The sequence below is a fragment of the Esox lucius genome, chromosome 16 (genome assembly GCF_011004845.1).
Source record: "Esox lucius isolate fEsoLuc1 chromosome 16, fEsoLuc1.pri, whole genome shotgun sequence".
NCBI classification, from domain to species: Eukaryota; Metazoa; Chordata; class Actinopteri; order Esociformes; family Esocidae; genus Esox; species Esox lucius.
The window spans coordinates 26,989,613-27,014,315 of NC_047584.1; the positions used below are offsets into that span (position 1 = coordinate 26,989,613).

Here is a 24,703-nt window from a genome sequence, read left to right on the forward strand (position 1 = left end):
GTAACCAGAGTTTTTAAAATTATGTTGGTAACATCTCAGTCAGGCATGTTAGTCCAGCTTTAAGTTTTCCTGCCTGCCTTTCTGACCAGTGTTATCTCTCTTGCATAAAGTAAACATATACAGTACACCCCTAAATTCGGAGGGTGTCGTTTCATCAGAGATCATATTCAATGACTGATTGATTTACAAGATAAGATATCAACAGTCTATCTTGGCGCGGCACTTATCAATGATTTACCTGTTGGTTTGTGGCCTCTTTCTCTCCCTACTTGCCTGTTTGTTCACTTTCCTGCCATGATCACACGTAGCATAAACCAAATTCTTAAAATGTTTAACACTTTTAGGACCCATAGCTATATATAGATCATTCCATCTAAACTGAAGGAAAAAATCTGCCAGCTGTGGTGTGGAAATTGTTACCAAGAACCAGCTTAGCTACCTGCACTTCATTCACTATCACTTTTTCACACAGCCATTGGAACTGCTCAGTGCTATCTAGCAAGCAGGCTGCTGTAACGTTTGTTAGATAAAATCTGAAAATAAAGATAGCTAGCTACGTCTTGTTTTTTTCAGCCATAAGATAGCCTCTATCTTATATTTTATCACGTTCGTTCACTCTATATCTATGAAAATGTACTGACGCATTTACACGTTGCACTTATTGTGAAAACAAAACCTATAGCTACAATAAGCCACTTAGCCAGCTCGTCCCGAAAGAAATTCAGAATGAATGAGAATGTCGGATTTGGTGGCAACGGGGACTTGACAAGTTCCAACCCGTATTTTTTTCAAAATAACAGTATTACGCAAAAAAGCACTATAGTGAGGGACAATTTAACTCGTTTCTTATATTGAGGGGGACATGTCCCCCCGGCTCCTACGCCCTTGCCAAGCTTCAGTTGGGAATTTTCGGGTTCCGGATATTTGTTTGGCCACGTCATAGGGGGGAGAGACTGTCCACTGCACGAATTCCTCAGCGCTGCTCAAATTTCCTGAAATCTCAGACCTCTTTCGCTTTTCTGCAGGCTACAGACAAACACATATTCAGCGCCCACCTCGCAACAGACGCCCGAACTGAGCCTTAAAAAATGGTATCGACATATTCGCATCAAAAATAGATTAAATCTTGATTACAATTCCTTGACTATTGACTATTTTACAAGTGTAGTTTACAAGAATGTATATGTATGTTTAAACTTTCGTTTGTTTTTCTTTCTGCTTTGCCTCTTTTTCTTCCCAGATGTTGCGAACTCTCCCCTTCCTCGTACTGTTGGTTTTAGCCCTCTGTCAAGCAGAGGTAAGTTGGAATTTTGTTGTAGGTGATCAATGCAAAACTTAACAATATGAAACTATTTTCATAATCCGATATTACATAGGAAAGACTATGCTTTTATTTGTTAATAGTTTTTTATTGTACCGATTTAGCGCTATTCGGTCAAATAGCCATAAGCATGATCACTTAAAATGTAGACTATTCTAGTTGTGATAAACATAATTATAGGCTGGATTTATTTTGTGTTTAATTACAAACGATGTTATTTTAAGTAAATCCGTTTGACGTAGCGTTATCCAAAAATGTTTAACATATATTATATGAAAATAATTAGTCTAAAGGGACCGTTACATTTGAATTGGAAAGTCTTCATCCAAACCCGTTTGTAAATGATGCCCACACAGGTCGTTATTTCATCATCACTGTTTGTAGGTATATCCACCAAAATAACTTACATTATCTTTGGTAATGTAATTTAGGTATGTTTACAGGGTCTGCGTGAAGTATATGTGTTTTACAGTATATCTTAGAAACTGGGGAGGATGTATGTGACACTTCAACCTCAAATCTGGAACAGAAATGGACATGCATTCACGCACAAACACACACACACACACACACGCACACACATACACACACTGACCAGCGAATTTGCTCTCTAAATGTTTGCTAGGTAGATGGAGTGATAGTGTTTCACCCAGGCCGGGATTCTCCTTGGTATGTTTGGCTCCTTGGGTAACAAACAGTGTTTATAGACAGCTGAGGGCACTACATGGTGACGCAGAAGGCTGTTTCATGTGTCAGGGTAGTGTTTGGGTGGCCAGAGAGTTTGTTTGTGTGTTATAACACACTTAGGTGCTAAGTAACCACTGAGTAAACACTGAATAAAAGTGGTGGGAATGAGTCTTGAAACTCACTCCGTTATTGTTCTCTCTTTTCTCACTCTGTCTGTCTCTCTCTCTCTCTCACACACACACACGCCCACACATACATTCACGCACAAACACACCAGGTGTCCAGGTTTGCATCTTTACTCATTGGGCAGCTGTTGAGCACCTGGTCTGTTCGGCCTTATTCGGGACGTTGTAATGTTGACCTGCTTTAAGTGGGTCTGGACGTGTCAACACTGTGTCAATATGGGATTTGATAGTTGTTCAGCTAGACTGCACCTCATTCCCAGCTCTGGTGTTAGATTGTGGAAAAATTGAAATGATTTTCAGGAATTTCAATGGAATTCCAAAGATTCTCAGGCATTAGGCTGAATTGGAGTGACTTAGCTTTTGAGGATTAGCCCTAACCTGGTTATCATGGGTCATGGTTTGGAAGGGGGGTAGCTTTGGGGTTACAGTTGCGTGACTACAGCTCTCTACAGTCCAGTAGACAGCAGGCTGAACCAAGTGGCCCTCTACTCCTCCGTCACCTGTGTTGCTACACGTCCAGATAGGCTCCATTAGGCCCCACCACCAGTATTAGCGCCGGGCCCTTTGCTCAGTGCTGCCCTTGACATTGCTGGCTGAAAATAGGCCCTTTGTGTGGGTCTTTATTGCATCCGTGAGCGCTCTCATTGGCAGCCCTGGCACTGAGAACACTGTGTACTGGGCAGACCCTGCAGAATGTGCCTGTGGTGTAGGTGGAGGAGGGGTTATAAAGACATCTATTCTTTAAGGGTAATTTTATGACCCTGCTAATATACAGCCTGTTGACAGACCCAGTGGAATGTTAAGTTAAGCCACACTGTGTGAAAGGCGATTCGGGGGGCTGATTAGTTGAACGGTGCGTTGATGTGGTGGTTTTAAGTCATTGTTTCTCAATCCCCATTGTCTTGTTAGTGTAGCAGCATATACTGTACCTCAGGGTGTGTGTGTGTGTGTGTGTGGTGTGTGTGTGTGTGGCAGGCAATTGTTTGAGTGTTTGTAGTTGTTGTTATTTGATGGCTGGTGTGAGAATGCTAAGTTATTAAAATGTGGACGTGCGCTCCAAATGTATTATGAAGAAGAGAATGCCTGGGTGATTCCTGAGGCGAGAAATTGCAGTGTTTGCAGATAAGAAACTCAGAGATATAGTACACACACACACACACACACACACACACACGCACGCACACACATACACAAATAAACATACATAAATTAACACACACTTCAATTTAGTCTTCTGGCTTGCAGCATTATCACATACCCCATGGTGGTGGTTGTTTTGACGATTCATTTGTTTGAACCCCAGCTTTGAACATACAGGTAAATGGAGAGAAACAGAACATGGCTGTCATGACCGCTGTCTCAATTCTCTCCCTGTCATGACCGTTGTCTCAATCCTCTCCCTGTCATGACCGTTGTCTCAATCCTCTCCCTGTCATGACCGTTGTCTCAATCCTCACCCTGTCATGACCGTTGTCTCAATCCTCTCCCTGTCATGACCGCTGTCTCAATCCTCTCCCTGTCATGACCGCTGTCTCAATCCTCTCCCTGTCATGACCGTTGTCTCAATCCTCTCCCTGTCATGACCGTTGTCTCAATCCTCTCCCTGTCATGACCGCTGTCTCAATCCTCTCCCTGTCATGACCGCTGTCTCAATCCTCTCCCTGTCATGACCGTTGTCTCAATCCTCTCCCTGTCATGACCGTTGTCTCAATCCTCACCCTGTCATGACCGTTGTCTCAATCCTCTCCCTGTCATGACCGCTGTCTCAATCCTCTCCCTGTCATGACCGCTGTCTCAATCCTCTCCCTGTCATGACCGCTGTCTCAATCCTCTCCCTGTCATGACCGTTGTCTCAAACCTCTCCCTGTCATGACCGCTGTCTCAATCCTCTCCCTGTCATGACCGCTGTCTCAATCCTCTCCCTGTCATGACCGCTGTCTCAATCCTCTCCCTGTCATGACCGTTGTCTCAATCCTCTCCCTGTCATGACCGCTGTCTCAATCCTCTCCCTGTCATGACCGCTGTCTCAATCCTCTCCCTGTCATGACCGCTGTCTCAATCCTCTCCCTGTCATGACCGTTGTCTCAATCCTCTCCCTGTCATGACCGTTGTCTCAATCCTCTCCCTGTCATGACCGTTGTCTCAATCCTCACCCTGTCATGACCGCTGTCTCAATCCTCTCCCTGTCATGACCGTTGTCTCAATCCTCTCCCTGTCATGACCGTTGTCTCAATCCTCTCCCTGTCATGACCGTTGTCTCAATCCTCTCCCTGTCATGACCGCTGTCTCAATCCTCTCCCTGTCATTACCGCTGTCTCAATCCTCTCCCTGTCATTACCGCTGTCTCAGTCCTCTCCCTGTCATGACCGTTGTCTCAGTCCTCTCCCTGTCATGACCGTTGTCTCAATCCTCACCCTGTCATGACCGCTGTCTCAATCCTCTCCCTGTCATGACCGCTGTCTCAATCCTCTCCCTGTCATGACCGCTGTCTCAATCCTCTCCCTGTCATGACCGTTGTCTCAATCCTCTCCCTGTCATGACCGTTGTCTCAATCCTCTCCCTGTCATGACCGCTGTCTCAATCCTCTCCCTGTCATGACCGTTGTCTCAATCCTCTCCCTGTCATGACCGCTGTCTCAATCCTCTCCCTGTCATGACCGCTGTCTCAATCCTCTCCCTGTCATGACCGCTGTCTCAATCCTCTCCCTGTCATGACCGCTGTCTCAATCCTCTCCCTGTCATGACCGCTGTCTCAATCCTCTCCTTGTCATGACCGTTGTCTCAATCCTCTCCCTGTCATGACCGCTGTCTCAATCCTCTCCCTGTCATGACCGCTGTCTCAATCCTCTCCCTGTCATGACCGTTGTCTCAATCCTCTCCCTGTCATGACCGTTGTCTCAATCCTCACCCTGTCATGACCGTTGTCTCAATCCTCTCCCTGTCATGACCGCTGTCTCAATCCTCTCCCTGTCATGACCGTTGTCTCAATCCTCTCCCTGTCATGACCGTTGTCTCAATCCTCTCCCTGTCATGACCGCTGTCTCAATCCTCTCCCTGTCATGACCGCTGTCTCAATCCTCTCCCTGTCATGACCGCTGTCTCAATCCTCTCCCTGTCATGACCGCTGTCTCAATCCTCTCCCTGTCATGACCGCTGTCTCAATCCTCTCCCTGTCATGACCGCTGTCTCAATCCTCTCCCTGTCATGACCGTTGTCTCAATCCTCTCCCTGTCATGACCGTTGTCTCAATCCTCTCCCTGTCATGACCGTTGTCTCAATCCTCTCCCTGTCATGACCGCTGTCTCAATCCTCTCCCTGTCATTACCGCTGTCTCAGTCCTCTCCCTGTCATGACCGTTGTCTCAGTCCTCTCCCTGTCATGACCGTTGTCTCAATCCTCACCCTGTCATGACCGCTGTCTCAATCCTCTCCCTGTCATGACCGCTGTCTCAATCCTCTCCCTGTCATGACCGCTGTCTCAATCCTCTCCCTGTCATGACCGCTGTCTCAATCCTCTCCCTGTCATGACCGTTGTCTCAATCCTCTCCCTGTCATGACCGCTGTCTCAATCCTCTCCCTGTCATGACCGTTGTCTCAATCCTCTCCCTGTCATGACCGCTGTCTCAATCCTCTCCCTGTCATGACCGCTGTCTCAATCCTCTCCCTGTCATGACCGCTGTCTCAATCCTCTCCCTGTCATGACCGCTGTCTCAATCCTCTCCCTGTCATGACCGCTGTCTCAATCCTCTCCTTGTCATGACCGTTGTCTCAATCCTCTCCCTGTCATGACCGCTGTCTCAATCCTCTCCCTGTCATGACCGTTGTCTCAATCCTCTCCCTGTCATGACCGTTGTCTCAATCCTCTCCCTGTCATGACCGTTGTCTCAATCCTCTCCCTGTCATGACCGCTGTCTCAATCCTCTCCCTGTCATGACCGTTGTCTCAATCCTCTCCCTGTCATGACCGCTGTCTCAATCCTCTCCCTGTCATGACCGCTGTCTCAATCCTCTCCCTGTCATGACCGCTGTCTCAATCCTCTCCCTGTCATGACCGCTGTCTCAATCCTCTCCCTGTCATGACCGCTGTCTCAATCCTCTCCCTGTCATGACCGTTGTCTCAATCCTCTCCCTGTCATGACCGCTGTCTCAATCCTCTCCCTGTCATGACCGCTGTCTCAATCCTCTCCCTGTCATGACCGTTGTCTCAATCCTCTCCCTGTCATGACCGTTGTCTCAATCCTCACCCTGTCATGACCGTTGTCTCAATCCTCTCCCTGTCATGACCGCTGTCTCAATCCTCTCCCTGTCATGACCGCTGTCTCAATCCTCTCCCTGTCATGACCGTTGTCTCAATCCTCTCCCTGTCATGACCGTTGTCTCAATCCTCTCCCTGTCATGACCGCTGTCTCAATCCTCTCCCTGTCATGACCGCTGTCTCAATCCTCTCCCTGTCATGACCGTTGTCTCAATCCTCTCCCTGTCATGACCGTTGTCTCAATCCTCACCCTGTCATGACCGTTGTCTCAATCCTCTCCCTGTCATGACCGTTGTCTCAATCCTCTCCCTGTCATGACCGCTGTCTCAATCCTCTCCCTGTCATGACCGTTGTCTCAATCCTCTCCCTGTCATGACCGTTGTCTCAATCCTCTCCCTGTCATGACCGCTGTCTCAATCCTCTCCCTGTCATGACCGCTGTCTCAATCCTCTCCCTGTCATGACCGTTGTCTCAATCCTCTCCCTGTCATGACCGTTGTCTCAATCCTCTCCCTGTCATGACCGTTGTCTCAATCCTCTCCCTGTCATGACCGCTGTCTCAATCCTCTCCCTGTCATTACCGCTGTCTCAATCCTCTCCCTGTCATGACCGTTGTCTCAATCCTCTCCCTTTCATGACCGTTGTCTCAATCCTCTCCCTTTCATGACCGTTGTCTCAGTCCTCTCCCTGTCATGACCGTTGTCTCAATCCTCTCCCTGCTCACACGGTGGACAAATGACGGAGATGACGGAGGTCATGTAGAATGAAAATGTTAGAACACTGATGGTTTGAAAGAGGTTTCACTCCTACTACAGCGTACAAATTGTCCCATTCCCATTTCATGAGCTGCTGTTCGTAGACTCTCGACCCGATTGTCGATACGTTGATGCAACGTGCAAAAAAAGCGCACCTTTTAGCGGGCTATGTTTTGTATTGGCATCAGAGGAGCTGCCTCCCAGGCTGAGGTATATTGTAGGAGCTGACAGTGATCGAGTCGTTCCCAGGCCCCATGCTGCGTAGCTGTTGATGACTGTTCTCATTAGAAGTTGCTGCCTGAGCTATAAATACCAAGCCCAGGTGGAGTGAACAGAGCTGGAACATAGGGGACAGGACAGCCTGTCCTCTGTCTCCATTAGTTAGAACCGCTCTAATTGTTCTGGCTTTGCAAGCACACACACACACACATGCACACAGACACACGTACACCCACGAACGAAGAAAGAGTAAATGAGAAGGGAGAGAGGGAGAGAAAGACTGAGCAAGAGGTAGAACAAGAGGGAGGCGGTGTGTGTGGGTGAGTGTGTGTGTATGGCAAGTGTTTTATGGACATGTGTGATCCTCTACACTCTTGGCTAGTCATGAAAGGAGTCCTCATTTACCAGCTGTACAGCTCTCTAATCATCATCAGTGACAACCACATTCACATTCACACACACAAACACACACACACACACACAATTCATGCCACACTAGCTTCTAGGGTCTGTTTTATAACACTCTCTTACCCACTTTCTCTACAACCAGATACATTTTTCATCATCTTACATTTGTTTGTGTGTGTGTGTGTGTGTGTGTGTATATTTATGTGTTTTCATGTGTCCTTAGGTGGGACCGGACACAGAGGTAGTACTTGGCAGCAAACTGGCCCATTAATATCAAGCAGAGACCTGGGAGAGAGACACACACACACACACCATGTGGCTAAATTCAGGGGCGCTTCGATATGAAACGGTCTGTGATGCACCGTTTTTGAATGTAGAACGACATCAATTAATGCCAGATAAATATCAGTGGACACTTGAGTTGACACAGTGTGTTGAACATTGATAATATTCGTTGTCTTTAACAAGCAACTGAACATTCCTGTCCCCAAAATGACTGTCCATTTTACACATTCCATGCTATACTGTGGAGGTCTGCAAACAGGCCCACTTCCTTCTCCAAACACACTGTGAGCCATTAGCCCTGGTTGTGGAGCCTCCCTTGGAGTGAGTAGAATTTGGCACAAACTACCAGTTTCCGCGGCCTGGTTAGGGTTAGGCCCCTGGTCCGGGTTAGGGTTCTCCCAGACGGACTGGAGAGCTGCCCAGAATAAGCCAGGACAGAAGTGAGAGGATGGAGAAAAGAGGTTGAAAACAACAGGAGGAACGGGATTGAGAAGGGAGAGCATGGGGAAAAGAGGGAGAAAACACCAGGAAGAACAGGATTGAGAAGGGAGAGCATGGGGAAAAGAGGGAGAAAACACCAGGAAGAACAGGATTGAGAAGGGAGAGGATGGTGAAAGTTTGAGAGTCGGTGTGGTGAAAGACAATGGATTAGTTCCAACAGAACGAAGAGACCAAAACATTGAGGAACAATGGGAGAGAAGAACTAAAATGGGACCAAAAGTCTATGTTTGGGAGGGAGGGAGGGAGAAAGAAAGCCAGAATGGTAGAGAGAGATGGCTGAACATGCCATTGACTGAGCTGGCATTATCCTGCCTAACCGACTGCTGTGTGCCTAAGTGGCACTTTTAATTCTCTGTGACATTTGAACTGTTGGCAGATGTGCCATTTTATCTTTCACTATTTCTCTCTTTCCCCGTCACCCTCTTTTACCATTTCTCATTGTTACTTAAGTACTTTTGACTGGCTAAATCTCAAGGGCTAAAGTGTACAGGCTTTTTAATTACATCACAGAAAAGGCTTTCTGTTATCTCCAGTAAACAAGGAAAGATTAATATTACGGCTGTCTTTTTAATATTTTCTCCAAAAACTTTTTGAAATTAAACGATTTCATTTAAACCACCAAAAAAATTTGTTGATTTAAAAAAGAACATAACTGCATAATTTGAGTTTAATAATGTTTCCGTGTTTGGTTAGCCAAAACAAGACTTCTGCCAACCTTTAACTGGAGAACATACTATGCCAAAATTATTTCACTGTGTTGACTGACAAGGAATTCAGTTGGAAATATACATCAATTCAGGGATCTCATTATCCAAGTAGAAAATGGAAAAGCTGCTAGGTTTTAATTAAACAACCTTTTTCAGGAGCAATCTGGCAAACTGAATTTAAATTTCTAATTATATTTATTTTGGATGTGGCCAATTCAAATCCAATAAATGTATTTGTCCAGCTTTTGTAGAGAGGGGTCAGTTATTTATCCAAAACGTTATTGTAGTATTTTGTTGATTAGTTCAGAAAAGTGTGAATATCAGCTGTGGGGTTAAGATAGAAAAATGCATTGCCCCTGTGAGGTTTTTACTCTGTAGTGAAAGTGCTCGAAAACCTGGCTGCTAAGATGCACTGTTTTTATGGATTGTATTATCAGATTACTAATGAACAAAATACCTACATAGGTTTGAGTACAAAATGCAGAATTTAATTTCAGTCCACCACTGCCTGCTTGACAGTGACTTCCTTCTTAACACCCAACCTATAAAATAGAAGCCTGCTTAAACAGAGCTTAGTGTCAGGAGTGTAAGGATACAATGATTTAGGCTTTATTAAATGTAGGAACTATGAATCGTGAAACATTAAACTGTTCTAGTTAATTCTAAGACTTTTGAATTAAACATTAGTGTGAAGTTGTTATTCTCTGCGCTAGACCCCTAACCAATGTAGAATGTCTCTCCAGCTCTCCTTCCTTTTTCTGTTCTCTCCCTCTAGACTCCACTCCTCTTAATGTTCCAAGCTTGCTTGGTTTGAGCAACCCTTGTCCTGGGTTTGTGCTGTGTCAGTAGTGTTCATGGGCTTGAAGGTTGTGTGTAGAAGTCGGGGGTCTGGCACATTCCACCATGGTGGATGTTTCGGGGATAACTATCTGATCAAGATATTGATTAGCCCCCCCCCCTCCCCGCTACCCCTCTCCTCTGACTTCCACCAACCTTCCCCCCTTGTCTGGTTCTTGCTTCTCTTTCTCTCTCACACTCCCTCTTGTCCTCCATATTCTTTACCTTCCATCCATCTCTCTGTTTTCACCCCCTCCCCCCCACCCCCTGTTTTTCTCCTTCCCTGTAGGAAGTCAGTACATAACAGCTCTAGCCCAGATCTCCTCTGTGAGGTTGTCAGTGTACAGTCGTCTCTCTGTGTGTTTTTGGAAGGAGAGCAGAAGGGTGATGTCATCTGTGGTGAGAAGCTAAGAGCCTGCAAGCCATTACTGATGACGCATTAAACATGTCAACAAAGAGTGTGTGTGTGTGTGTGTGTGTGTGTATGTGTATGGTAATGCAGTGGCCCTCAAAGCTCTCCTAGAGACCCCAAGCTGTCTCACAGTTTTGTTGAAGCCCTGAACTATTTCACCTGATTACAGCAGCCCAAGGCCTGATAATTAGTTGATAGTTGGTAGACCAGTTGATTGCTAGCTCTGGGAGACATCTACATGGCATCACGGGGCGTCCTCAGGACCTGTTAGCAACGCTGTTACCCGAGAGGCAGCGACGGATTGTCTCGCAGGTGAAAAGGAGAGGGGGAGGGGATGTGACGGGCAACCTTTTGTGCTACTGAGGCTTTATCAGTTAAAGCATCACGTCACCATGGCAGCATGTTTGTTTTACGATCTCTAAATTAATGTTCTGTATGCAAAATAGTTCTGTGGTGCATTCTGGGAAGAGATTAATGCTTGTAAAGTGACCCCTGAGCAGGAATTATCGATCAAGTTGCTTATTATGTGTAGCGTTACACACGCACTTATGCACACACACACACACACACACGCAGGCATGTACACACAGACACCCAAACGTAGGCACAACGCACACACACACATGCAGACACAGACAGGCAGGGGCGCACACAGGTCTACCCACTCACTCGACACACAGAGAGACAGTAAACCACAGAGGTAATCACATTTTCTGAAATGAAATCTCCCTCTGAAGTGTGTTTACACAGACTGGCTTCAAAACATCATCTCCCCGTCGATACCTCAAACCCAAGTTATTATGGTATTACATTATACCCTACTCCCTGCTATGATAATGCGTAGATGGGCGTGCGTGCGTGCGTGTGCACGTGTGTGAGTGTTTGGGTGGTTGACACGTAAAGTCCGGTGCTGAGCTTCTTAAGGGACTCTTATCAGCAGAGCAAAATGAAAGTGGGATTTTCAGAGAAAGGCAGGACAGAACAGAGCGTCTTTCTACTCCAATCTGGTTCAGCATGCGGTCAATAAACCTGAGGCATGAGTGAAATTGAGTTCAGACCTCCCAGCCTTTTCACTCTCTGTTCTCTCATTCCTCACTTCCTTAACCCCCTCCCCCCTTCTTTTCTTTTGGTCCTCATTCTACAGCTCAATTCCTTTATCTCCCTGTTTCTTTCTCTGTCCTGGTCACATCCCACACCCTCCTCTTCTGTCTCTATCTCTCTCGTCTTTCTCTTTCTGTCTGTCTGTCTGTCTGTCTGTCAGGAAATACAGATATTTCTTAGGCTGAGCTCCCCCCCCCCCCCCACACACAAACACACTCTCCTCCTCTCTCTCTACTTCAGGCAGCATTGCTTGTCCTCAATTCACAGGGACATCTCACCCCGCCCTTACAATGACAGGAGTAAAGAGTGAGATAAATAGGCGTGAGCAATAAATGCTGAAGGGAGATATGAAGTGGTGAGTGCAAGAGAGAGAAAATGAAAGCAAGGGAAAAAAAAGAAATGTGAAATAGAGCAGAACCTGAGACACAAGAGCTCCATTTCCTGACAAAATGTAAAAAAAAAAATATACAACAATTGGAGTAATTCTCCAAGATAGCCTACCCATCCTTTTTGGGAGAGGACACGGAGAGGGATGGATCGATACATTGATGCCTGGTAGAAAGATGGGAGGTACAGTAAATGACTGACCAAGGAAACTGCATTTGTCTCATGCCATTGTCATAGCGAAATGTTATTATTGTTCTTCTGATAGTGCCATTTATAATCTGGATATTATTGTTACTTTAATGTGATGCTTAAAAAATAAACTGAAGTATTTTTTTGGCAATATGTATGCTGCTACATCATGCCAAAAAAGCATTTTTAATTTAATTGAGAGAGACAGAAAGAGGTTGAGGAAACACTAACCCTGTTTGTAGTGCCTCAGAATATAATAAACTGATCAATACACATTAAGGCCTCTCTGGCGTGTGTGATGATGAATGTTTGTGTGCGCGTGTGTTTGTGTGTGTGTGTGTGTGTGTGTGTGTGTGTGTGTGTGAGCGTACCCACTGCTGTGATCCTGCGCGCATGTGCTAATTGTACATATCTTTCTGAGATGACTGCTGTCCTAAACGATGTTGGACCTTCTACCTGTCAACAGGAGAGAAGGACACATGTCTCTCCCTGAGCCTTGCGCCCCATGGCTGTCACCATAGCAACTCCCCATTCCAAGCGAGTGGAACAGGAATGGATCCTTCTCCCTTAGCATTCATTAGCTAAATGTCAGGGTGTTTCTGCGAGCCATAGATCTGGAACAGTGGTACTGGAGTTGGACATCCATTACCCTGCTGGTGTTATCAGAGAGACAGCAGGTCTCAACAGGCTCCTAGCTCTGGCTATCTGTAGTTCACTGTCTGAATGGACCAACCCACCACCAACCCTCAGGGAGACCTCTGGAGATGGACTGGTCTTGAGCGCGGAGGGAAGAGGGTTTTGTGTTTGTGTGTTATGGGGAGGTTGTTGGCGTGTGGAGGTATGGGTGTGTTTGTGTGTGGAGGGAAGGGGCTTGTGTGTTCGTGCATTGAGAAAAGGGCATTGTGTGTTTGCGTTTTGAGGGATGGGGGTTGTGTGTTTATTTATTGAGGGAAGGGGGTTGTGTGTTTGTTGAGAGAAAGGGTTTGTTTGTATTTGTGTGTTGAGGGGAGGTTGTGTGTGGAGTTGAGGGGGTTGTGTGTTTTTGTGTAGAGGATTTTGTGTTTTTGTGTGTGAAGGATAGAAGAGGTTGTGTTTTTGTACGTGTTTTCATTAGCTTTTCCACCATACGGGGTTGTGTGTTTGTGTGTGTTGGTGTGTGTTGGTGTGTGTTGGTGTGTGTTGGTGTGTGTTGGTGTGTGTTGGTGTGTGTTGGTGTGTGTTGGTGTGTGTGGGCATGTGTTTGCATTTCCACCGAAGGAACCCCCCGCCCCCCCACTTCTCTGGAAGGTAATGGCCAGTAGTAAGTACAGGACAATAGTCTACAGAGCCCTGATGACCTCCATGCTAGCCTGTAATTAACCGGCGTCATGGTGTTCTCCCACATTCCATGACACGCCCACTCGTATGCACACACACACACACACATCCAGGGGGAAGGAGCAGAGTGGAGCGGAGGCAACCAGCTCAAGGAGGAGGGGGCAGGAATCACCCAGACCATGGGAATGAGCCCAAAGAAAAACACAGCTCAGACTCCAGATGTGGAAACACCCTGTTTAAAACACACACACCCACAACACACGGGCAGAGCCTTGTCTGGCAAGTGGTGATTGGCTGGCCATTTGGCTCGTGTGAACTGGACTTGGCCAGCGGGCTGTCCTTGTTTCAGCAGAGACAAAGGAAAGAAAGAGCCAGAGAAAAGTCTGAATAGAATAGAAGAGATCTAAATCTAAATCAGATTTTTAGACTGTTAGCCTGTGATCAGTCTGAGGTTATTTCCTCTTCAGACTGAATTCGGACCCACACCCTCTTGTTGGTTGTCTCTCTAAGGTGAATTTAGCACACCTGATTCATTCAGAGATATCCTGGAACAGGGTAGGGCGACCCTGGCCAACACAGCTGTTATCTGTTAGACACGCCGTCCTCCCACTTCTACTGAAGCCATGGAAAATGTACCCAGTTGACCCCATTCACGTCCCACTGATGTCATGTTAAGGTTTATACCACAGGCCAGTGAGGCCACTTCCTGTTTACACTAAACCGGCCCTGTTGGGTCTCAGTGCGCCGGGCTGTTCTGTGCAGTAGCGAACCCCACAGACCGTCTGTCAAGCAGAGACACAGAGAACCGCCCCTCTGGCAGGGACACAAAGGACCTGTGACTGTGCTTTCCAGGGAAGGACTCATCTGCACATTCGAGGAGAGTTAATGTTGTCATGGCAACGAGAGAACCTGGTTTTGTTGCCGTTCTTACGGAGTCCTGAATGATGCTGTCGCTTTCGTTTGTTTGTGGCTATGAACTAGCGGTCACCTGGTGGGGCGGGTGGTTGGAGCCCAGTGTCTGCCAGTATTACTAGTGTGCCACGACTGATTTAATTCCGAAGCAGTGCAACAGTGCCACCTTCTGGCTGTGATCTGGAAATGCAACGTTATAATGCTTAGTGCTTAGTGTGTGTGTTTTTTTTAGTCCTAATAGTGTGTGTGTTCTGTTTTATCAGGAGGTGCAGAGTAAGAGTAAGGTGTGTGCCAATGTGTTCTGTGGCGCAGGAAGAGAGTGTGCCGTTACAGAGAAGGGAGAGCCCAGCTGCCTGTGTATAGAGGTGAGTCGTGTGTGTGTGTGTGTGTGTGTGTGCTTTTGTCTATACAGTTTGGAAAACAATTATTTGATACACTGCTGATTTTGCAGGTTTTCCCACTTACAAAGCATGTAGAAGTCTTTTTATCATAGGTACTCTTCAACTGTGAGTGACGGAATCTATAAAAATTCGTTTGATCTTTAAGTAATTCGTTTGCATTTTATTGCATGACATAAGTGTTTGATACATCAGAAAAGCAGAACTTAATATTTGGTTCAGAAACTTTTGCAATTACAGAGATCATACGTTTCCTGTAGTTCTTGACCAGGTTTGCACACACTGCAGCAGGGATTTTAGTTCTGGGCTGATCCCTCACCTTCCTCATGATCATTGATGCCCCACGAGGTGAGATCTTGCATGGAGCCCCAGACCGAGTTCATCTTGAACTTCTTCTGCTTTCTAATAATTGTGCCAACAGTTGTTGCCTTCTCACCAAGCTGCTTGCCTATTGTCCTGTAGCCCATCCCAGCCTTGTGCAGGTCTACCATTTCATCCCTGATGTCCTCACACAGCTCTCTGGTCTTGGCCATTGTGGAGAGGTTGGAGTCTGTTTGATTGAGTGTGTGGACAGGTGTCTTTTATACTGGTAACGAGTTCAAACAGGTGGATTATTTTTTTTTGATTATTTTTTTCTCACAGTTGAAGAGTACCTATGATAAAAATGACAGACCTCTACATGCTTTGTAAGTAGGAAAACCTGCAAAATCGGCAGTGTATCAAATACTTGTTCTCCCTACTGTGTGTGTGTGTGTGTGTGTGTGTGTGTGTGTGTGTGTGTGTGTGTGTGTGTGTGTGTGTGTGTGTGTGTGTGTGTGTGTGTGTGTGTGTGTGTGTGTGTGTGTGAGACAGTGTGTGTGCGTCCAAGTCTTATATTTTTGTTCAGGATGATTGGGAAATGTCAAAGGGTTGTAGAGGGTGACAGGCATTAAAGTCAGTGTGAAAAGCTGGGATCCTAGTTTTCTATATAATTGTTTTTACTTTGGCCGGTTAGTTCAACCTAAAATCCTGTTTGGGAGGAATTCCCCCTCAGGGGTGTGGCTGAAAGCCCTTGGAGTCATATTCCAAAATGAACCATTCTCCGTTGTTGAATTTTAGCAAACAGGAAATTACTAAGGGATTTTTCTTATCCATGTCTGCCTTTGCTCGTTTGAGGAGAGATGATCGTGTATCCGTGTGACGCTGTAGGTGAGATGAGTGACACTTTTTCATTTACAACAGAATGCGGTGCCGACCAATAGAAATTCTGCATTTCAGGAATGTGCTTTTACTCTCACACAAAATTATTCTTGTTGACTCAATCCATCCACTGTTATTGCAGATATATTATGGAAATGTTCTTATATTAAACTGCAAAAATTCTATATATTTAATATCACCAGGCCCATGAGTAATAGTTACATTTCTACTGTCCCGTCCCTCAGCATTTAACCAAAACACAGGTGGAGTAACCTTGCTGTTATTGAGTAAATGATGGATCCCAGCTTTTCTCTCTCTGTCTGTCTGCCTCTCTTTCTTTCTCTGTGTCTGTCTGTCTGCCTCTCTTTCTGTCTCTGTGTCTGTCTGACTGGCTCTCTGTCTCCCTGTCTGTCTGTCTGACTGGCTCTCTGTCTCCCTGTCTGTCTGACTGCCTCTCTCCGTCCAGAGCTGCAAGCCCCACAAGCGCTCCGTGTGTGGTAGTAATGGTAAGACGTACCGCAACCACTGTGAGCTTCACCGGGACGCCTGTCTCACCGGCCTCAAGATCCAGGTGGCCCACGATGGACACTGCCAAGGTAAGGATACTAGACTCACACACACACACACACACCCACACCCACACACACACACAGATTTGCTTGTTCACTTAAATTGTGCATGGCACGTGAATCCTCTATATTGCTGTCTGATGCTTATATTCTCAGGGTAATAATCACAGGTCTTCCTGACAACAGTGAGGCTAGGTGTCAACCGACTGGTCAGCTGTTACCCATATACTGTCCTATGCCCATATACGTCTGTCCTATGCCCATATACGTCTGTCCTATGCCCATATACGTCTGTCCTATGCCCATATACGTCTGTCCTATGCCCATATATGGTTTTCCTATAGTCACCAGAATGACAGGTGACAAATTATCTCCTGGTGTTAAACCTTGAACCTGTACACCCAATGACCCACTGTTGTCTGTCTTTTGGCCTGAACATTGATCAGGTTGATGACGGAGTATCACAATGAAGCCGTTGTGTCACAGTGACCTCTGGCTTAATGGTTATTGCAGGCAGTTATTGTGCCAGTTACGTGATGATGAAAAAAACGTTTGATACTGTTAAGCACAGTGAATGAATTAATGAAGGTTCTTCCTCTTTCTCCATCTCGGTCGGTTGGTTGTGTGTAGCCAAGAAAGCAGAACAAGTAGCTGCCAGCCCAGGTGAGTGGAACACTCTGGATCTGTAGGCTTAAAGCCAATCAGAGCTCCCAAGCGCTCAGCTCTTATCTTCTCTAGTTTTACCTCAGACCCTTTTCAGTGCTCTACAGAGCTCTATTTTATATAATAATGTCTCTTTTCACCCCTTGCCCCTATTTCTTCCCCCTCCCCTCTCCTCCCATCTCTCTCCTCCCGTCTCTCTCCCCGCATCTCTCTCCCCCTATCTCCCTCCTCCTGTCTCTCTCCAGTTGTGTGTTATGTAGCAGATCGTAATGAGCTGAGGCATCGTGTGATACAGTGGTTGCAGAACGAGGTGGTCCCAGATGGCTGGTTTGTCAAGGGCTCCAACTTTACCGACATCCTCCTCAAATACTTTAAGGTGTGTGTCTGTACGTGTGTGTGTGTGTGTGTAAAGGTCAGTACAGGAGAAAGGGAACATGAAGTGCAGTGAATGGGGGCTGTATGTCAGAAGCCACATTAAACTGGTGTCCTGATGCTGTGGCTACTGACGACCCACTGGCTCTGGCGTAAGAGTGGGTATGTAGTATCATGTCTACATTTCCAGATAAATCATAAAGTAATGTGGTTCCAAAATGTTCAGTTTGCGATTAGTACTGTGGTTAATGTTCTGGATAGGCATGTCACCTGAATGACTAAAAGGGTCAAATGTGTGTTTTCTGTTATTTATGTCCAACTATGGAGAAGATGGAAAATGTAAACAATAAACTGCACCTATCAACTTCCTCCATCTCTCTGATGTCACACTCCCAGTGCCTTCAAACTGACAGCCCCCCTACTGCCACTCTCCCATTGGCTCAGAGACCGCCTTAAATCAATTTTTCACGCCCAAAATGAAAACATGAGCGAGACTCATGTGAGATCAAAAGACCAGTCTCTCCTTCTGTCCCCCTGATGGGCTTCCCGTGTCTGAACGCTCCATCAACCAATGGCCCCACATAACACAACAATGTCCTAGGCTTAAAGAATCCATCCAACCCAGTGCAGAGGCCCACAACTGGACCCCCAAGAGGGAGGGTGATTGAAGACCATGCCCATCCCCAAGGGAACGCTAAAGTCCCATTCCCATATGCAGAATTCATTAGCATCTCGTTTTAGGTTGACAGAGCAGTTTTCCGTCTCGGAGGGGTGCAGAACTGGGCTGTATTTGGGGCTGTGGGGTGCAGAACTGGGCTGTATTTGGGGCTGTGGGGTGCAGAACTGGGCTGTATTTGGGGCTGTGGGGTGCAGAACTGGGCTGTATTTGGGGCTGTGGTGTGCAGAACTGGGCTGTATTTGGGGCTGTGGGGTGCAGAACTGGGCTGTATTTGGGGCTGTGGGGTGCAGAACTGCGCTGTGTTCGGGGCGGGCCTTAGTGGAGAACTCTGTGCTGTAGTTAATCGGTCAGGTGTCTCAATGCATCAGGCACAGCCATAACGACGCTGCCAAACTGCGAGCCATGAGGGCAGTGTGCAAACAGATAACAGCCCGGGTTGAGTGTAGCGATCTGGCCAGGGGACGGCTGGTGGACTGGATTCAGACTGTATCAACGTCCTTAGTTGACTGTGGATAAGCCGTCTTGGTGTTTAATCTGTTAGAGTTATAGGAAAGGGATTTCTGGAGATTTCGCCAGAAGAAATGTGAGACTGGGGAAAGGACATTTGGGTTTAGGCTTAGTGATTCTTATTCACTGGCATCATTTTTCATTGGTTTACAAATCTCTACTCCTACTAACTATGATTTGTCTTATGTGTGGGTGTGGGGGTGTGTGTGTGTGTGTGCATTTACAGAACTATGACAATGGTGATTCCCAGCTGGACTCCTCCGAGCTCCTGAAGTTCATCCAACACAATGACTCCAACGTGGACTTGCAGTCATACGCAGACCAGGAGAGCAACAAGCTGCTTAGGTCAGTGTGTCTGTGTGGGTTTGTGCCTGAGCAATGTACCATACACACCGTGGAAATACAGTGTTAATGTACCTATATAGATCTAGTGTATGTCAGATATACTGTATTAATGAACCTATGTAGATGTAGTGTATATCAGATATACTGTATTAATGAACCTATGTAGATGTAGTGTATATCAGATATACTGTATTAATGAACCTATGTAGATGTAGTGTATATCAGATATACTGTATTAATGAACCTATGTAGATGTAGTGTATATCAGATATACTGTATTAATGAACCTATGTAGATGTAGTGTATATCAGATATACTGTGTTCATGTACTCATAGAGGATCTAGTGTTAACAAAGTGAATGGTTAAGTTCAAGGTTAGAGTTAGGTTAAGAGTAAGTGTTAGGAAAGGGTTTGTGTTGAAGCGGGAGGTCTAAGGTTAGGGTTGGTGTAAGATAGGTAATTGAAATGTGACTTGACCTGGGAAAAGGTATGGTCCTACGAAACAAACGTTTGTTATATGCAAAACCTTCCATTAGCTTTAACTTTATATCAGCCATTTCTTATACATTCCCAACAGCCCATCTCAGCAGCTGTATGTGGCTTTAAGTACAGGCAGTGTATATTCACTTGTATGTGTCTGTGTGTCTGGTTTTCTCTCTTCTGTTCCCAGAAGCCTGTGTGTGGATGCCCTGATCGAGCTGTCTGATGAGAATGCAGACTGGAAGCTGAGTTTTGATGAATTCCTCAACTGCCTAAAGCCCGGCTTCAACCCACCAGAGAAGAGTGAGCTCATAGACACGCCCCTGACCCCATGAGCTCATAGACACGCCCCTGACTCCATAAGCTCATAGACACGCCCCTGACCCCATTACTCAGTGACAACACCACACACTACTGTTGACTTTGCACATTTTCTCCCCAGTGCATCATAGAAATGCCTCTATTTCAACCTCTCAGATACATGCATTGAACTGCATAAATTGTCTATTTCCCGTCTACATTGGTATCTCAACTCAGTTGGAAGCATGGCAGTGGTAACACTGGGGTTGTGGGTTTAATTCCCAGAGGTAGGCTTGCAGTGAACGATTCTGGCCACTAACCAAAATGTTGCTAGGTCAAACCCCTGAGCAGCCAGGGGCCTTCAACTTAATTCCAAAATGTTATTAAAGAAAACATGAATTTACAGTACAGAAATATTGTTGTACTTTATAATACATTTATCTATAATTAATCAAAGGAGTGCTACTCTACAACTACTAAACCAACTAATACATAGAAAAACCTATTGGACAGGATGTATATTAATAAGATTATTCTTTTCAAAAATTTAAAAAGGGCTTTAATAACTTCAGTTTGGGATTTTGATGCCCTGCTTTGTAAATGTGAACTATTCCAGTCAGGTTTTAGTGCATGCAGATGTCCATTTGTTATGTTGTTTTTTTTTACAGATGATAGTACTCTGTTGCATTGTACTGAGTTAAGGGACTGTGTGTTAATAATGTGGGGGAAAGATCAGTGGGAGGAGAGCAGTTCTGGGATAGGACCCAATCATCTCTCAGCTCCAGATGGCTCCAGCATGCATTCCAGGCAGGAAAACAGAGCTTACACAGGGGCCTCACCCGAGCCAAGGATGTAGAAGAGTTCTTTAACACACCATGCATCCACTGTAGATCCCTGTCACTCTTGTTGTCTGTCTGCTACATTCCCTGATGTTAAACAGCTCTTCAGCGCTACTCAACTGCACTGCCACGGTTTAATTTAGACCAGGTAAATCATTTTAGGTAAAAACAACTGAAAAGCAGAGGATTTTCCATTATTTCCTGGTATCATACAAAATATGAGGTGCTACATCCGCTGTACCCCATCTAGTTTAAATCTGAACTACATCCGCTGTACCCCATCTAGTTTAAATCTGAACTACATCCGCTGTACCCCATCTAGTTTAAATCTAAACTACATCCGCTGTACCCCATCTAGTTTAAATCTGAACTACATCCGCTGTACCCCATCTAGTTTAAATCTGAACTACATCCGCTGTACCCCATCTAGTTTAAATCTGAACTACATCCGCTGTACCCCATCTAGTTTAAATCTGAACTACATCCGCTGTACCCCATCTAGTTTAAATCTGAACTACATCCGCTGTACCCCATCTAGTTTAAATGTAAACTACATCTGTATAATCCTGTTCTATCTCCCCGTGCCCCCCCACAGAGTGTGCCCTTGAGGATGAGACATATGACGATGGCTCCGAGACGCAGGTGGAGTGCAACCGTTGTGTGTGTGCCTGCGGAAACTGGGTCTGCACTGCAATGACCTGTACCGGTGAGGAGGAGACAGCCATACGCCAGCATACACACTGACTAGACATGAGGAGAGACACGTCAGGACTCCAGCATACACACTGACTAGACATGAGGAGAGACACGTCAGGACTCCAGCATACACACTGACTAGACATGAGGAGAGAGACGTCAGGACTCCAGCATACACACTGACTAGACATGAGGAGAGACACGTCAGGACTCCAGCATACACACTGACTAGACATGAGGAGAGACACGTCAGGACTCCTCCAGCATACACACTGACTAGACATGAGGAGAGACACGTCAGGACTCCAGCATACACACTGACTAGACATGAGGAGAGACACGTCAGGACTCCAGCATACACACTGACTAGACATGAGGAGAGACACGTATGAGAGTCAACGCAAATTTTTCTCCTTTTGTGTGTCATCGTCAGACAAGACAGCGCTTGTGGAGGAGACCGGGGAGGCCGGTCAGGAGATGACTGAGGAGGAGTGGGGCCTTCGTGTGGCCGAGCTCAACAAGCACCAGGTCAGTCTGTCAACAGGGGCAAAGGTCAAGCTGCAGACCATGCCTGCATCTAATCTCCCTGAGGCTATAGCCCTGGGATCTGCCTAGACAGATTTATGTACTAGGTACTATATTACAAGTGTTGAAAAGAATGTATGACTAATTGTTCTGCGCATGCCCCAATGTTAGGGGGGACGTGAAAAACCTGTAACTCAGCAGACAGTGGATCTAGACTGGAGAAGTGTGGATGTGCTCTGTCGTGCCAACTATAGTTGCCGTGAGAAAGACACTTGTTTTATTGGTGATTAACCTTGCGCCATAACCATTTGATGGCTCTGCGTGGGTTGCGTATAAACCCATGAGGTAGCAGTTCTGACCGTCTGCCTTAGCAGAGTGAGAGTGAGGTCACCTTCTCTCCTCATTTGAGACTCATTTAAAACAGTAAACAGCAACTGTCTACATTGCAGGCCTGTCGAAGTTGAATTGGGACCGAAATGTTCTTCCATTAATTTATGACTGAAAATCAATGGCTAGAGGACTGTGGCTGTTTCTCTAACCATGGCGACTACAGAAAGCCGGACCCTACTCATGACAATATATAGCACGTGTGGCCTACTGACGGCCCATGTCCCCTATTGGTTTTGTTTCTCTGTCACTCCGATGTTATTCTAAATTGTTATTTATAAAATAAAAACAGTAAGATTTGCTCAACACTCCCATGGAGGTTTCTATAGGATGCATGCTTCCCTCTTGCTGAATTCCACCCACAGCCACATCAAAGTTGGCCATCCCAGATACGTACAGTCACGCACTGCATTTGGCTGTTATATCTGCCTTAATCCTTTACCTCTCTCTATATCTTGCTCCCTCTCTGCCTCTTTCAAAAACAGGAAACGGTGGAGAAGATGAAAGTCAGCACAAAGGAGGAATAAGAGGACTAAAGAAAGAGGCCTTTAAGGAAAAAGAGTGACCTCCCTCTTCCTCCATACTTGATGTACTTTAAGGCCCTGTGCTTTTGCTGAATTCACTCGTTAATTATTATACTGTCTTTAGTCTGTCTTTTTATGGATGTATGTTAGATGCAGGGGCAGTCAAGTGTATTATTGAGAGCTCTTTGTGTTTAAGTAAGTGCCGTCTTTGTTTTTGAATTGTTGCATCCCTGAACTAGAAATGGGGACATTTTGTATTGTTATATATATTTTTTTTTTCTATAAAATTTAGAGAGTATTTGTTGGTATGGAATTTGTTGGTAAAATAGCAAGCAGCATGTGGTTTAAAGTATGGATTTTCTGTGTGACCTGGACACCATCAAAGAAACAAAATCAGATGTATACACTGCAAAAAAAATTGCCAATGTAACAAGACAATTTAACTATATTTGCTTGAAATAAGTGAAATTATCCGCCATTGGAACTAGAAAGACAATATGATATTCAAGGCATATATATTTTCTAAAAGCAAGCGGTAAAATCTAGATTGTTAAGAAAAATATATCAAATTTTAAGGATGGTAGGGTTTTTAACCTGAAAATAAGATAAATATACTTGATAAGCCATATCTTTTTTTGCAGTGTAGCCCTTCAAGACTGGTTAGATAAGTGTTTATCAAAACTCTGCTAGTGTCATTTTGTAGGGGAATGGAATAAGATGTCATGCACTTGACTTTACGCTTCCGTGCTAACAGAACTGCCACAATACTACTTGACCAATGCACTTCTCCCTCTTTGACTAGCAGCATAGCTTCAGGCCTTAGTGGACTGTCCCATTTAGTTAGCATGCTCTGCTTTTGACAAATCTGTTGGCTTCTATATTCAGTTTTATTATATGCTTGAGTTTGAAATCATTCAGCTCATCTGCTGAATTCAATCAGCTCTCTTGGGTGCTTGTTTCAGAAACAAAGTGATTGTCATCTAAATTTAAAGTCTCACATAGAATGTAGAATATAGACTAGGATAAACAAGCCCAAAGCGCGGAGTTGTTCTGAGTACAGCAGGGAGAGAACTGAAACCAAAGCCTGATGATGACTATAATGTTGAAATGTTGTACGAACCCCTCCAGGTAAAGCATTACTCTGGACCCAGCAACAACACTATACCTGTACGTGTTAAAGATCAGTCAAAAGGATTAGCCTCACTGTCCGCTAATGTAGTTTAGATGTATCTCTAAGTCAGAGAACATGCGTATGTGAGATTGTGTGTGTGTGTGTGTGTGTGTGTTTGTTTTTGGGATGTAGGAGCTTTGTTGTTGAGAGTGAGCAGTAGTATATAGTGGTGATTATCCTATTTGTTTTGTTATTTTTTTATTTGTCAAAATCCCACTTTTGTTGAGGATTATTTTCGCTATATCAGTGCCTTAAAACTCATGAACTAGCCTGCAGACATGGATTATAGGAGTCTATAATCTTTTGTCCGGCAGCCTTTGAACCACGGCTGGTTAGAGTGTTCTGTATACATGACTCTGGGCCAAACTATATTTGGGAGAGTTTTGGTAACTTCAGCTGTGTGGTTTAGTCCTTTTTAATAAACGTTTGTGCGGAAGTTGCATATCTAGTTACAAACTAGGCCTTTTTTATTCGAAAGGGAATGCAAAATCTATAAGGAGTATGTATGCCAATAAATGAAAACCCATGCAGTGCTAATTTGTTCAACGAGTCATGTGTGATTCCTCACGTTAAAACACTTATCAAAATGAATGTG

General features: G+C 45.3%; 1 protein-coding gene across 1 annotated transcript; it reads left to right on the forward strand.

Moving 5' to 3' along the window:
- The first annotated feature begins 958 nt into the window (after positions 1-958).
- fstl1b (follistatin-like 1b) lies at positions 959-24,645 on the forward strand. The gene is made up of 11 exons (XM_010900231.4): positions 959-1,091; positions 1,241-1,297; positions 14,738-14,839; positions 16,518-16,647; positions 17,251-17,283; positions 17,529-17,659; positions 19,068-19,186; positions 19,857-19,969; positions 21,401-21,511; positions 21,935-22,029; positions 22,899-24,645. Exons 1-11 carry the CDS (start codon positions 1,089-1,091, stop codon positions 22,938-22,940), a joined length of 936 nt encoding a protein of 311 aa, XP_010898533.1. The 5' UTR covers positions 959-1,088; the 3' UTR covers positions 22,941-24,645.
- Positions 24,646-24,703: the final 58 nt, after the last annotated feature.

Coding starts and splice junctions, on each gene's coding strand:
- fstl1b (XM_010900231.4), top strand. Junction 19,187..19,856: donor GAGAGCAACAAGCTGCTTAG/GTCAGTGTGTCT, acceptor TTCTGTTCCCAG/AAGCCTGTGTGTGGATGCCC. Junction 19,970..21,400: donor CTTCAACCCACCAGAGAAGA/GTGAGCTCATAG, acceptor GCCCCCCCACAG/AGTGTGCCCTTGAGGATGAG.